Genomic DNA, 12,729 nt, shown 5'->3' with positions numbered 1-12,729 from the left:
ATCTTTTGGGACTGCCCACGCAGCCGTGCTTGGTTGCTTTGCCCTGTAAGTTTTGTCGGTAAGGTAAACTTTCCAATTCTATCCCATTAACTGTATTTGCTTTCTCCTCCGTGCAGCCTTAACTTCTAACTGTACTACATCCATAGAAACCCAACAAGCAAGCATTGTCAAACTTTTGTTGTCATTCAAGTATACACGTCATCTGCAATCCAATTGAGGCATCATCATCTTTGAACAACAAATGAAAGGGCAGCCTGTCGGCTCCCTATGGCATTATATGCATTTTTACACTTACGAACTAGTCATTTCGAAACTTTCATCTGTGTTTGATCTCTATGATTACTAGGGTCAGTGTATGGATATGTTGAGGACAAGGGCTAATGCCGCTGTCCTGTATATCAAGAAGACAAAGCTTTGTCATTAGGCATTTGAGAATTGTAACTAGAATGCGGAAGCTAGTTAAGGGAAGGGGCTGGTATGTAATATTAAGGGATGGGCTCCGTAATTCTTTGGATGATTAGTTGTGCTTACGATGATGTTAAGTTTGAAAGAAAAACATGGTCTGTTCTGTTGCCTCAATTTTATGCTTGTTGTAGTGGTTTTTCGTCAAACTGTTGCACTACAGGGAGATCTTGTACAGAATCCCACCGACATTCTCATGATATATACTCGTAATCATCTACTTCAAGTTTCAATGAATCGGCCTTCATTTCATTTGCAGTCCTTGGTTGGATTAAAGTCTATTGTGTCTAAGTTAAGAGACCACAACTTGATCACATCATCTGCAGCAACTGCAATCTAATTGAAACATCATCATCATTGAACAACAAATGAATGATATATGTCTTCAGACTCCACACCTTTAAGTCAAACCGAGTTGGATTTGCTATTCTTGCCATTATTGTTTTTTATATGAGTTGGTTCCTATGGCTTGTATGCATTTTTATTCTTATGAACCAATCATTTCAAAACTTCCATTCGTGTTTGATATCCATGATTAATAGAGTCAGTGTATGGATATGTAGAGGATAAGGGCTAACGCCGTTGTGCTATATATCAAGAAAATCAAAGCTTTGTTCTTAGGCATTCGAGAATTCTAACTAGAATTTGGCAGCTAGTTAAGGGAAAAGGCGGGTCTAGGCCTCGCAATTGTACAATATGTAATATTAAGGGCTGGGTTCCATGATGATTTGGATGATTAGTTGTCCTTACTATTAGAGGTTAAGTTTGAGAGCAAAACATGGTCTGTTGCCTCAGTTTTATGCTTGTTGCAGTGGTTTTTTCTTCAAAATGTTGTACTACGGGGAGATGTTGTAGAGAATCCCACTGACTTTCTCAAGAAATATACCTGTAATTATCTACTTCAGGTTACAACGAGTCGGCCTTCATTTATTTTATATAATAGTAATCTTTGTTGGTAGTCTTTATTCTCTTTCATAGTTAATTTGCTGCAATTCCAGGGATAAGAGCTAGAGCATTATTCAATGTATTTCCTGTGCACACACTTTCACTTGAGGAAGAAGTTCGTTTTGGATGGATCAAAAATCAACTGACGAGCTAGCTATTGGGTCAAACTGGAACTACATAGAGATGCAAAACCCCATGCGTATTGATTGGTTTAGAAATAGGTAGTAGCTTCTTGTTTTCCAAACACAATTTGAGATTCAGTTTTCCGATTCTTGTTTGTTAGCGACACTAGATAGTAACGAAATGTTTATGGAGTTGTGAGGGTTTCCCGTGTTTAATCTTGCATTGTTTTGCTTTTGGTTTCATTGGGTCAATGTTTGCTCTTTGCCTTTGGAAACAGTTGAGGCTCTCAGGGGGAGCATCATTCTCGATCAAGCACGTTGAAAATATGGTGTGCAGCAGCATTGTGAAGTGACCCTTTGATTTGTATATGCAACATTGTTTGGAAATCGGAAATTGGAGACCTGCCGAGCTAGCTACTGTTGTTTCCAGTATATTCAAACATTTATGTGTCTGGTTCCTCGTGTAGTTTTCTAAACTCAATCCGAGATTTGGAAGTAATCGTCACCTTAATTGTCTCTTTCTGTTTCCAGTATGTCCACGCTTGACACTGTATCTAGTGCCACAACCACAATGCGAAATCAATTTTTCTGAGAAGTCATTGATGCCAGAGTTGATAAAATAGTTGCCAAATCAATTAGTATTTTCATATCGTTTTCTGTTGGGTTTTTTTATTTTTTATTTTATTGTTTAAATGGAAGAACGTGCATTTTATTAATAGTTTGATGTCAATTAATCTGCTAAACCCGCCAGTGTGCATTTTATTAATAGTTTGATCGCCGTCATTCTTTCCCGCACATTAATTTACAACAAGAACTAAACGAGTTAATCTCAACCGTTCACTCGTGAATAAAAATGTGGAGGTGTTAATTGTTCTTTGCTCCTTTGTAAAAGGTGGAGATGTCGTTGCTCCCTTCCTTTGAATTACGGAGGGTCCAATTTTCATCACCCCTGAAGGCTGAAGGCCGATGAGATATGCTTCAACTTTTCATCTCTCGGTGTGGCTTGGAGAGATCGATCCTAATTTCAAACAGGCAAACAACAGAGAAGATGATGACAAGGGAGCTGGCACGGAGCTACTCATGTGTGGATTTTTGTGAAGTAGGCGAGTCGTTTCAGAATCAGACATGCAGACTCAAGTACTGTGCCCTAAAGTCTGTAATGATGCATGAAAAATAAGAAATTGCCTTTCATATACTTCACTGACTTTAACCGTCAGATTCGTTGATCCCAAAATGCATTTCCACGAAAGCACCCACTTCTTTAAATCCAAAGCCCTCCCCCAAACAACTTCATACCCAAGAAAGCGAAAGCTACCTGGCAGCTTTTCTTCGACATCATTAGTTGCTCCTTCTCAACTGCAATTATTGATTGGGGACATAACGTCTGGAAGCCCTGAAGAGGAGGAAGAAATCCCACTGAAAAGGAGATGGCTTACTGCTCCTCTAGAGCCTACGAGCCTCGAAACGCCTACACCACTATCCTCGATTAGTGGATCACAGACTTCATCCCCTCTATTCATGGAGCCAGCGCCACAACAACCACTCAAATCCAAACATCAACCTTTGTCTCTGACATCTCAACCAACCCTACTGTCACAGTCGAGCGAAATTTTAAATTTTCCTTCTGTCTTCTTCCATCCCTTTCCTTTCGTTAGCCAAACCTGTCGAGGCACATTCGAGGAGATGAAGGCGAATAATTAGTAAGAGGATCTTGTGAAGGTGAGGGAGGAGCTGAGGCTGGAGCGTCGAGCTAAAATTGAAGAAAATCAAGCCTTAGTGGATCTGAAAGCTGAGTTGGAAAGGATGTTGTCTTCGAAGTGAAGTGCTTGGGCAGTAGAACGGATTGCCCTTCAATATCAACATGTGGCTTGTGGGGTTCCCCATTATGGTGATTCTTCATCACATGTTAGTGGCTATCCGCAATCAAGTACACCACCTGGATGTCCCTATTCTTACTATGGTGGTAGCCAAGACGTCGCTTCATCATCGTATAGTGGTGGTCTTGTACATATTTGTTTTATGAGATTCCCCATTTTGGTGACTCTTCATCACATAGTGGTGGCCATGTTGGTGGCTATCCGCAAAACTCACCTATACCGTCAAGTGCACCATATGGTAACAGTTTTGCACAACATCTGTTTCATGGGGTTCCCCATTCTAATGATTATTCATCACATGTTGGTGGCTACCCACAACTAAATGCATCTACACCAACAAGTGCATCATATCTTCTCCATTCTTACTATGGTGGTAGTCAAGACTGCGCTTCATCACCATATAGTGGTGATCATGTACAACATCAGTTATATTGGGTTTCCCATTCTAGTGATTTTTCATCACATGCTGGTGGTTATCCGTAACTACTGTACAGTCAAGTGCATCATATAGGTTTCCCCATTCTTACTATGGTGGTAGCCAAGACAACGCTTCATCATCATATGGTGGTGCTTATCATGGTGGCTATTCAGGGGCACTATCACGGCTACAACAGCAACAACAACCAATAGAGTTCGAGCAAGAGGCACAACCTAAACGTTGCCTATTGACATCCAAGCTTGAACATTGAAGCTTCGGAAAAATGTTAAATAGACAAACCACTATGGTCATCAAGAAGATGTGTTAAATCATTCTATCAAAGAGCCATTAGGTAAGTTTCTTGAACAACTTAATGTTATGTAAATTACTATATCATTCATAGGCCTTATTGTCAATTATTAATTTTATATAAAGAAACATTACAGTTTGATGATCACTAATCTGGCACAATCTCAAACATTGTATTTAGTAATCAATATTTTGATCTGGTAAACACCAAACTAATTTAGTTAGTAACGTCCGATGACATATTATACTATCCAATTGAAATAGTTAGTACAGTCCAAGCTGCCAATTAGTATTTTAATAAAAATATCTAAAATCTAAAATTAAAATTAAAAAATATTTAAGTGACTTGTTGTCTATTTTTATTTATTTGTCCAATTGATCATAACATTCATTAACAGAATAAAAAATATAAGAGAACATATAAGTTCAATATTAGAAAATGCTTCACTTGAGTGAGATAAAGTAAATTTATTTATTTATTTTTAATTTACTTTGCAACTGGAATTATCAATAGGCTATTTATTGTAATTTTGTTGAATTTGTTATAGTTAAATGACCATAGATTAGTTTCTAAGTCTGATGCGTGTAGAGAGAATTCAACTCTCTCTTTCTCCGAAGTATGCTATATAGCTATTCCTTCAGAGTGCAATAGAACATGAAACTTAAAATATTATGTACTTTTTCAAAAATTCTAGGGTTAAATCTTTTTATTTATTTATTGCGTTTATAGCTAAAAAGGTAATTTAGCCAAAAAATCAACAAAAAATTTACTCTTTAGTTATATATCAATGGCATAGTAATTATGCATGGGTCATGAATGTCATGTGGATTTAAGTCATTATAAATAGTCAGAAGTTAACTTTTCCATCCTTTCATTATAAATAGTCAGAACTTGACTCTTATGTCCTTCTCCTTCTCTCTATATGAATGTCATATGGGCTTTAACTCTCTAGATAGAGATGTTTTAACTGTATTAATGAATGTGCACATCTTTGTACTTTCAACCAACTAATAAATATTTTGGTGCGACTCAAAAAGGAAGGAATAGTGCGGGGTTGTCTGGATGAGTTTAAAAACATCGTCTTTGTTGGTGGTGAAGTTATGATTGTAAACACTCAAAAAGAAAAGGAAAAAAAAAAAAGATGAAGATGGGGACTAAAATATTCCTTTTTGAGTGTTTACAATCATAACTTCATGACCAACACAGACGATATTTTTAAACTCATCTAGACAACCCCGCACTATTCCTTCCCTTTCAAGTCGCACCAAAATATTTGTTAGTTGGTTGAAAGTACAAAGATGTGCACATTCATTAATACAGTTAAAACATCTCTATTGGAGATGATTTTTTTCAAATCCTCTCCAAAAAAATTTCAAATCTTCCTAAAATAAGAATTTGGCTAGGAGCTCCTAAATCTAGAGAGTTAAAGCCCATACGATCACATTCATATATATAGAGAGAGAGAAGGACAAAATAATTAGGTTCTAACTTTTTATAATGAAATGATAGAAAAGTCAAGTTCTGACTATTTATAATGACTTAAACCCATATGACATTCATAACCTATGCATAATTACTATGCCATTGATATATGACTTAAGAGTAAAAATTTTGTTAATTTTTGGGCTAAATTACCTTTTTAGCTATAAACACAATAAATAAATAAAAAATTTAACCCCCTAGCATTTTTTAAAAAGTACATAATATTTTAAGTTTCATGTTCTATTTCACTCTGAAGGAATAGCTATATAGCATACTTCAGAGAAAGAGAGAGTTGAATTCCCTCTACACGCATCAGATGGTCATTTAACTATAACAAATTCAACAAAATTACAATAAATAGCCTATTGATAATTCCAGTTGCAAAGTAAATTAAAAATAAATAAATAAATTTACTTTATCCCACTCAAATGAAGCATTTTCTAATATTGAACTTATATGTTCTCTTATATTTTTTTATGCTGTTAATGAATGTTATGATAAATTGGACAAATAAATAAAAATAGACAACAAGTCACTTAAATATTTTTAAAATTTTTATTTTAGATTTTAGATATTTTTATTAAAATACTAATCGGCAGCTTGGACTATATTGACTATTTCAATTGGATAGTATAATATGTCATCGGACGTTACTGACTAAATTAGTTGGGTGTTTACCAGATCAAAATATTGATTACTAAATACAATGTTTGAGATTGTGCTAGATTAGTGATCATCAAACTATAATGTATCTTTATATAAAATTAATTGACAATAAGGGTTATGAATGATACAGTAATTTACATAACGTTAAGTTGTTCAAGAAACTTACCTAATGGCTCTTTGATGTAATGATTTAACACTTCTCCTAGATGACCATATTGGTTTGTCCTGTAACATTTTTCCGAAGCTTAAACGTTCAAGCTTGGTTGTCAATAGGCGAGGTTTAGGTTGTGCCTCTTGCTCGAACTCTATAGTTGTTGTTGCTGTTGTAGACGTGATAGTGCCCCTGAATAGCCACCATGATAAGCACCACCATATGATGATGAGGCGTTGTCTTGGCTACCACCATAGTAAGAACGGGGAAGCCCATATGATGCACTTGACTGTATAGGTAGTTGCAGATAGCCACCAACATGTGATGAAAAATCACCATAATGGGGATCCCAATAAGAATGATGTTGTACAGGGTCGCCACTATATGGTGATGAAGTGCAATCTTGACTACACCATAGTAAGAATGGAGAAGATATGGTGCATTTCTCGGTGTAGATGCATTTAGTTGCGGGTAGCCACCAACATGTGAGGAAGAATCACTAGAATGGGGAACCCCATGAAACAAATGTTGTGCAAGACTGTCACCATATGGTGCACTTGACGGTATAGGTGAGTTTTGCAGATAGCCACCAACATGGCCACCACTATGTGATGAAGAGTCACCCGAATGGGGAACCCCATAAAGCAGATGTGATACAAGACCACCACCATACGATGATGAAGTGTCGTCTTGGCTACCACCATAGTAAGAATAGGGATGCCCAGGTGGTGCACTTGATTGCAGATACCCGCCACTAGCGTGTGATGAAGAATCACCATAATGGAGAACCCCATAAGGCACATGTTGATATTGTTCACCTGACTCTCCCCATACGGTAGTCCATGACTACCACTAGGACGCGGAGATTGGCCATGTTGAGGGGATCGCCACTCATCTTGTTTTTGTAAAATTTGGAAGTTCAAAAATAAGAATTTGTCTCTGTTCATGAGTTTCATGATAGCCTGTAGTCTGAAATTTATAGGCTTGTATTTACTGAGAGTTTCACCACTCACACATAATTACTGTGAGCTTACCATTTGACTTGTATTTTATATTTCTTTTGTGTCATGTTCTGTTCGTTCAAAGTTTCAAACCTCCATCCCATTAGCGTGAAGGTAGTACATGTACTGTTCATGAAGACAACAAATTACAAAGAAAGGTATTTTGGCACCATGTTCAGAAAGAAAAGAAAAAAAAAAAAGGGAATCTTCCATCACAGAATCAATTAAAGGTTGTAAAATGAACCGATTTCATCTAAAATTTACATGCTCTAATCGAGTTCAGATCTCAAATTTAGAAGATCAATGGTGAAATGGTCTAGAGTGTTATATTATCATATCACCAATTTGAACAATGGATCATATTTCATACTTGTTCTTACGTATTGTTTTTATTTATCACATTATTTTATAGGGAGTGCGTTTCCACCGAAGATGGATTCCCTTCTCGATTCCAGAGGTCTGCCGGACCAATTCCTTCTTCAATGCTGGGTTTGGAAGCTATGACTGGAAGATTGAATGATTTTGGCTTTGAGGATTATTTGACCCCCTGGGAATCTGAAACCTTCCGGCCTGTGGACACATCATGCAATGGAAGTTCGCCTTGGGCTTTCAAAGGGCCCGGTCTCCCCAAGCTTTATGTGATCCTTATACACTTCCTTCCCTAAACAAGAGGATTAGTAACCTTGTCAATGTTATTCTTAAAATGTGATTATCTATCGCGCTGTGAGTTGAAAGGTCTAGGCATTGATATTGTGGTATTGGCTTTCTTCCAACCAATGACAGTTCCTCTATTTGGCATTTCACCAAAAAAAAAAAAAATGCAAGTAACAAGAACCCAATTAATGTAAAAGTCAATTAAGTACAACAAAAAAGAGATGAGATTTGGGCTTTTCATTTGTTCATCGAAATGTTAATAAATTATTAAACTTTGCACTGGCAGGAGCCAATGCCATGCATGGCTGATGCGTGTATGTGAGACTGAAATTTCAAAGATCTGGATCACTTAATTCAGTAGACTTGGTGAGCTCTTGTTCCACATCCCTCTCCCTCAATCTTCTTTTGAATAACAATATAATATAAAGAAAATAAGAAAAATAAAAAACTAAATTCTTTTAACTAAGCTTCTTTAGATGTACTTCTTGAATTTGAAGTTGAAGTTGAATTTTGGAAGCAATAACTAATATTTAAATTCGATTTAAGTATTGTTGGTTGTTAATGATTGGTACTCCGAGGCTCGAGTCGATCTTCCTTTTTCCTTGCCACACATGTGTAATTATATATGTGCCAATCAATTATTAACACATACTCGCTCTTTGGTTATTAATACTATCGAGACTAAATTTTTACAAAATTTTGTAAATCAAATGATGTGAATGTTGATGATTGAATTATTACTTAAACATTAATTAATATGTTTATCATTTGGTTTAAAATTTGGTTTTCTTTAGCATTATCCTCTATTAATTAGAAGGCACGCATGCATGCATAAACTTGAATTTATAAAAATAATCAGTATTCAGTTTCATAAATAGTCAGTTAATTTAATAATAGTGTAGTACATGTGTCAGTTTCATAAATAGTCAGTCAGTTTAATAAATAGTGTAGTACATGTGTCAGTTTCATAAATAGTTGGTCAGTTTAATAAATAATGTAGTACCCGTGTCAGTTTCATAAATAGTGTAGTACATGTGTCAGTTTCATAAATAGTTAGTCAGATTAATAAATAGTGTAGTACATGTGTCAGTTTCATAAATAGTCAGTCAATTTAATAAATAGTGTAGTACCTATGTCAGTTTCATAAATAGTGAGTTTAATAAATAGTGTAGTACTCGTGTTAGTTTCATAAATAATCAGCGTTCAGTTTAAAAAATAGTGATAGTACTCGTGTTTAGTTTTCAAAAATAGTCAGTATTGAGTTTAAGAAATAGTGTAGTATCCGTGTTCAATTTCAGAAATAGTATGTTTAAGAAATAATGTAGTATTCATGTTTAGTTTCATAAATAGTACCCGTGTCTAGTTTCAGACATAACCATTTAAAAAAAATAGTGAGTGGAGAAATAACATTTCAATTTTTTAACCATAACTTTTTATGGTGAATGAAATTAAAATATAGGTGAAAAAAAGATAAAACAATCGGTATAAACAGCCTTGGTCAAGATTGTAGCACAAGTAGTACCTGCATGAACAATTAAAATTTGTATTTACCAAGCCAGACGAAACTTTGAGCTAGATTAATCCATTACCTAATATTTAATTCAACTAAAAGAAAGAAAGAAAAAATAAACTTGTTAGTAAACTGCAAAGCTATAAAATAATAGTACAATACCTCACATATAGAATTGGGGTATCAAATTTAGCCTAGGAAGGTCAGGGGGTGCTCCGGCCCACGTGCCACCGTGGGTGGCGGTTGGCCGCCCCAACTTGCAGTAAAATTCAACTATTTCCAAAAATTACCTAATTTCACAAAAAAAATGAAGATCTCAATGAGGGGAGCAATGTTCATACCTCTAGCCAAGTCCAATTTGGCCGGAAAGAGCTCCAATTCCACTCAAACCCATTGAAAACCCTAAGGTGGGTGTTTTTCAATTCGACTTACACGGTGTTCCAACGTCCCTACAACTAGTTAGATCTTGTTCCTGTGTCTAAGGGGAATTGATTAAGGGTGGTGGTGGGTGGTGAAACTCGCCGAAACGGCGGAATTGCCGTCAAGAACCAAGTTCTCCGGTGAGGTTCTACAAAATTTTAGACCTAAAACCCTTCAAATTTGGGTGGAGATGGTAGATGGGAAGTTGTGGAAACAGTTTTGTCGTTAGCGGTTATACAGAACTGAGTCTCAAGTAACTGAATGATCTCACAAATATGAAAACACCATGAACATGCCTTTATAAAAAAAATTAAGATGACACGGTATGCGCATGAATCTGGACTAATATCAGGGTACCAAAGTAGCCACACAAACAGAATCAAGATGCCTGTCTATGGATAAACCGACTTCAAATTCAAATCACAGTTGCAACAAACGTCGATTAGCTCAGTCAAAGAACACCGGAGGATGACAGAGCTGAAGACATGAAATGGTACATCATTAAGGTGAAGTATCAGCCATTAATTAAACTCTGCACCTCCACGCAACTTGCATCATTGTACAGCTTACAGACGAACCACGGACCGCTCTGTACACAATTTGAAACCAATGCATTTTTCAAATAAAACGAATGGAGGCGTCAATAAACGGACATATTTTATAGGCTAAAACTTCATACCTTCAAATTATCTGGAAGAGGATCGAGTTTGTACTCGATGATCTTATATTGGGTCTTGGCATCCCCGTCACAATACTCTAGTAATTGTTTTACACCGACTTTCTCGCCCTGATGAAGCACATCCATTTCGTTGCCAATTATCCATTTTCCGGCCAGAACCTGCTCCGTACTTGTACTGGTACCAGGTTGAGTTTCATTCGGGCGGGTACGGGTGAAGAAATACCAAACATTTCTAGCACCAACAGCTTTGTATTTGTCTGTAACATTACTAGTAGTTATCTGTCAAAGACAAAGAGCAGTACCCAAAACCCTAAACCCTAGAAACATAATAATGTATCAAAAGAAAATACCTATGAGGTTCTGAGGATGCTTTGCGTAAACATCAGCGTCTTCAATGGAGTGAAACAAAAGATCCCCGTCCAAACACTTTTCCCTTAAGTAGTGACAAACTAATAGTCCATCTTCCGGGTTGAATGTATAACCGAGCGATATCAACTGTACTTGTAAATCTCCAATTTTCCTTGCTTTGCTCTGCAGAGATAGGTTATCGTAATGTCTTCTACTTCTGATGTCAAAAGTTCAAATAAAAAAATAAAAAATGAAAAAAAGGGGCAAAAACTAGGGACCAAATGCAACATACTAGTTTGTTCATCATCTCCGTTTCGTGAATCCACCGAATCCTCCGCTTCTGTTCATTTTGATCACCTATTCTGCCCGCCTCCCGTATATCAAGAATCAACTGCTTCTTTCTCAATTCAATCGGATCCGTCTCCAATTTCTCCTGCTCCTTAACAGATTGAAGCCTACTACTCTCTGCACAACAAATCAATCAAATCATCCCATGCACAACGCACAAAGACACACAAATTTAAGGGCCATTCGATAACCATTTCAATTCAAGTGATGCACATCCCCATTTTTTCCTCATAACAAATTCAATCCCACCGCTCTCTGCAAACGAATCAATCTATCATTCCATGCAAAACACACGAATAAAAAAAACGCAACTCACAATCTAACACAATTTTCCGATACCGAAAACTGTTCCTTTTTAAATTCAAGCTTATTAAACCCTAATTTTATTTTAATTTTTTTCCAGATTCTTAAAAAATTTAGCAAATTGATCAATAAGTCCATGCATAACACAGTTAGATACACAAATTCGAATGTAGAATACGGAAGATTGCTTACTTCTCTGCACCATCGTTGATTCTTCTTACAGCTCTGAGCAGAATCCAACCACCTCCAACGATGAGCAACAGCGAGCGGGAAGGTTTTTACCGAGTACTGGGTAAGCTTCCCTCGGAAGCTAAAAACGCAACCCCATTTATTTTTATTTATTTTTTATTTTTTTATTTTTGCAAGGTAAAATCCCTCTTATAGAAACGTGTCGCAGTGTCACAAATAACAAGTTATTTTTACAGTTTTCCCCCAAAAGAAAATGATTTTGTTTAAACGATTTTGTAATTATAATACATTTCTCTTTTTTTTTTCTTTTTTTTTTTTTGGGTAAAAAGATATTTTATTAAGCACCAACAACAAACATACAACACTTCAGAGGCCCAACGACTACGTATCAACAAACAAAAGTGGGCCTAAAACACTACAAAACACAAAATGACCCAAAAAAACATTTAGGCCCAAACTTAACATCACGTCTCCCAAAGCAGAAGCTTCGACACCTTTCACAACTTTCTCCACCCTTCCAGAACCAACCAATCCATCGGATTCCACCTCCGCCACCAAGCACCACTTCAACAAACGCCACTTCCAAACCCGATTTGCTACCTGAGCACATCCATAAACTAGAAATAGCCGGCAACTAAGCGAGAGAAGTCAGCTATCAGTATGAAGTTCGTGGAAACCCACGAACGACACTGCCGAAACCGACAGATAACAAAGATAAAGTGGTGGTGTTGGAAACACCCGAGCTGGTGGATACAATGGAACTCTACGCACAATCTCAAAAGGATGCATGGCTGAAGATCGGAGTAAGGAAAACCCAGGAAAAGTAATACCCGCAAGGATAGAG

The 12,729-nt window shown here is 36.6% G+C and overlaps 1 protein-coding gene across 1 annotated transcript; it reads right to left on the bottom strand.

The window, feature by feature from the left end:
* Positions 1–10,348: 10,348 nt before the first annotated feature.
* Positions 10,349–12,014, bottom strand: LOC137727082 (NAC domain-containing protein 67-like). Its single transcript, XM_068466021.1, has 5 exons — positions 11,889–12,014; positions 11,338–11,510; positions 11,048–11,228; positions 10,698–10,954; positions 10,349–10,607 (listed from the first exon to the last, which is right to left on the bottom strand). The coding sequence occupies exons 1-5, from the start codon at positions 11,899–11,901 to the stop codon at positions 10,533–10,535; spliced, it is 699 nt and encodes a 232-aa protein (XP_068322122.1). The 5' UTR covers positions 11,902–12,014; the 3' UTR covers positions 10,349–10,532.
* Between the last annotated feature and the right edge of the window lie 715 nt (positions 12,015–12,729).

This window comes from Pyrus communis, chromosome 2 (genome assembly GCF_963583255.1).
Source record: "Pyrus communis chromosome 2, drPyrComm1.1, whole genome shotgun sequence".
Lineage (NCBI taxonomy): Eukaryota > Viridiplantae > Streptophyta > Magnoliopsida > Rosales > Rosaceae > Pyrus > Pyrus communis.
This window is presented reverse-complemented; position numbering and strand designations above follow the sequence as displayed.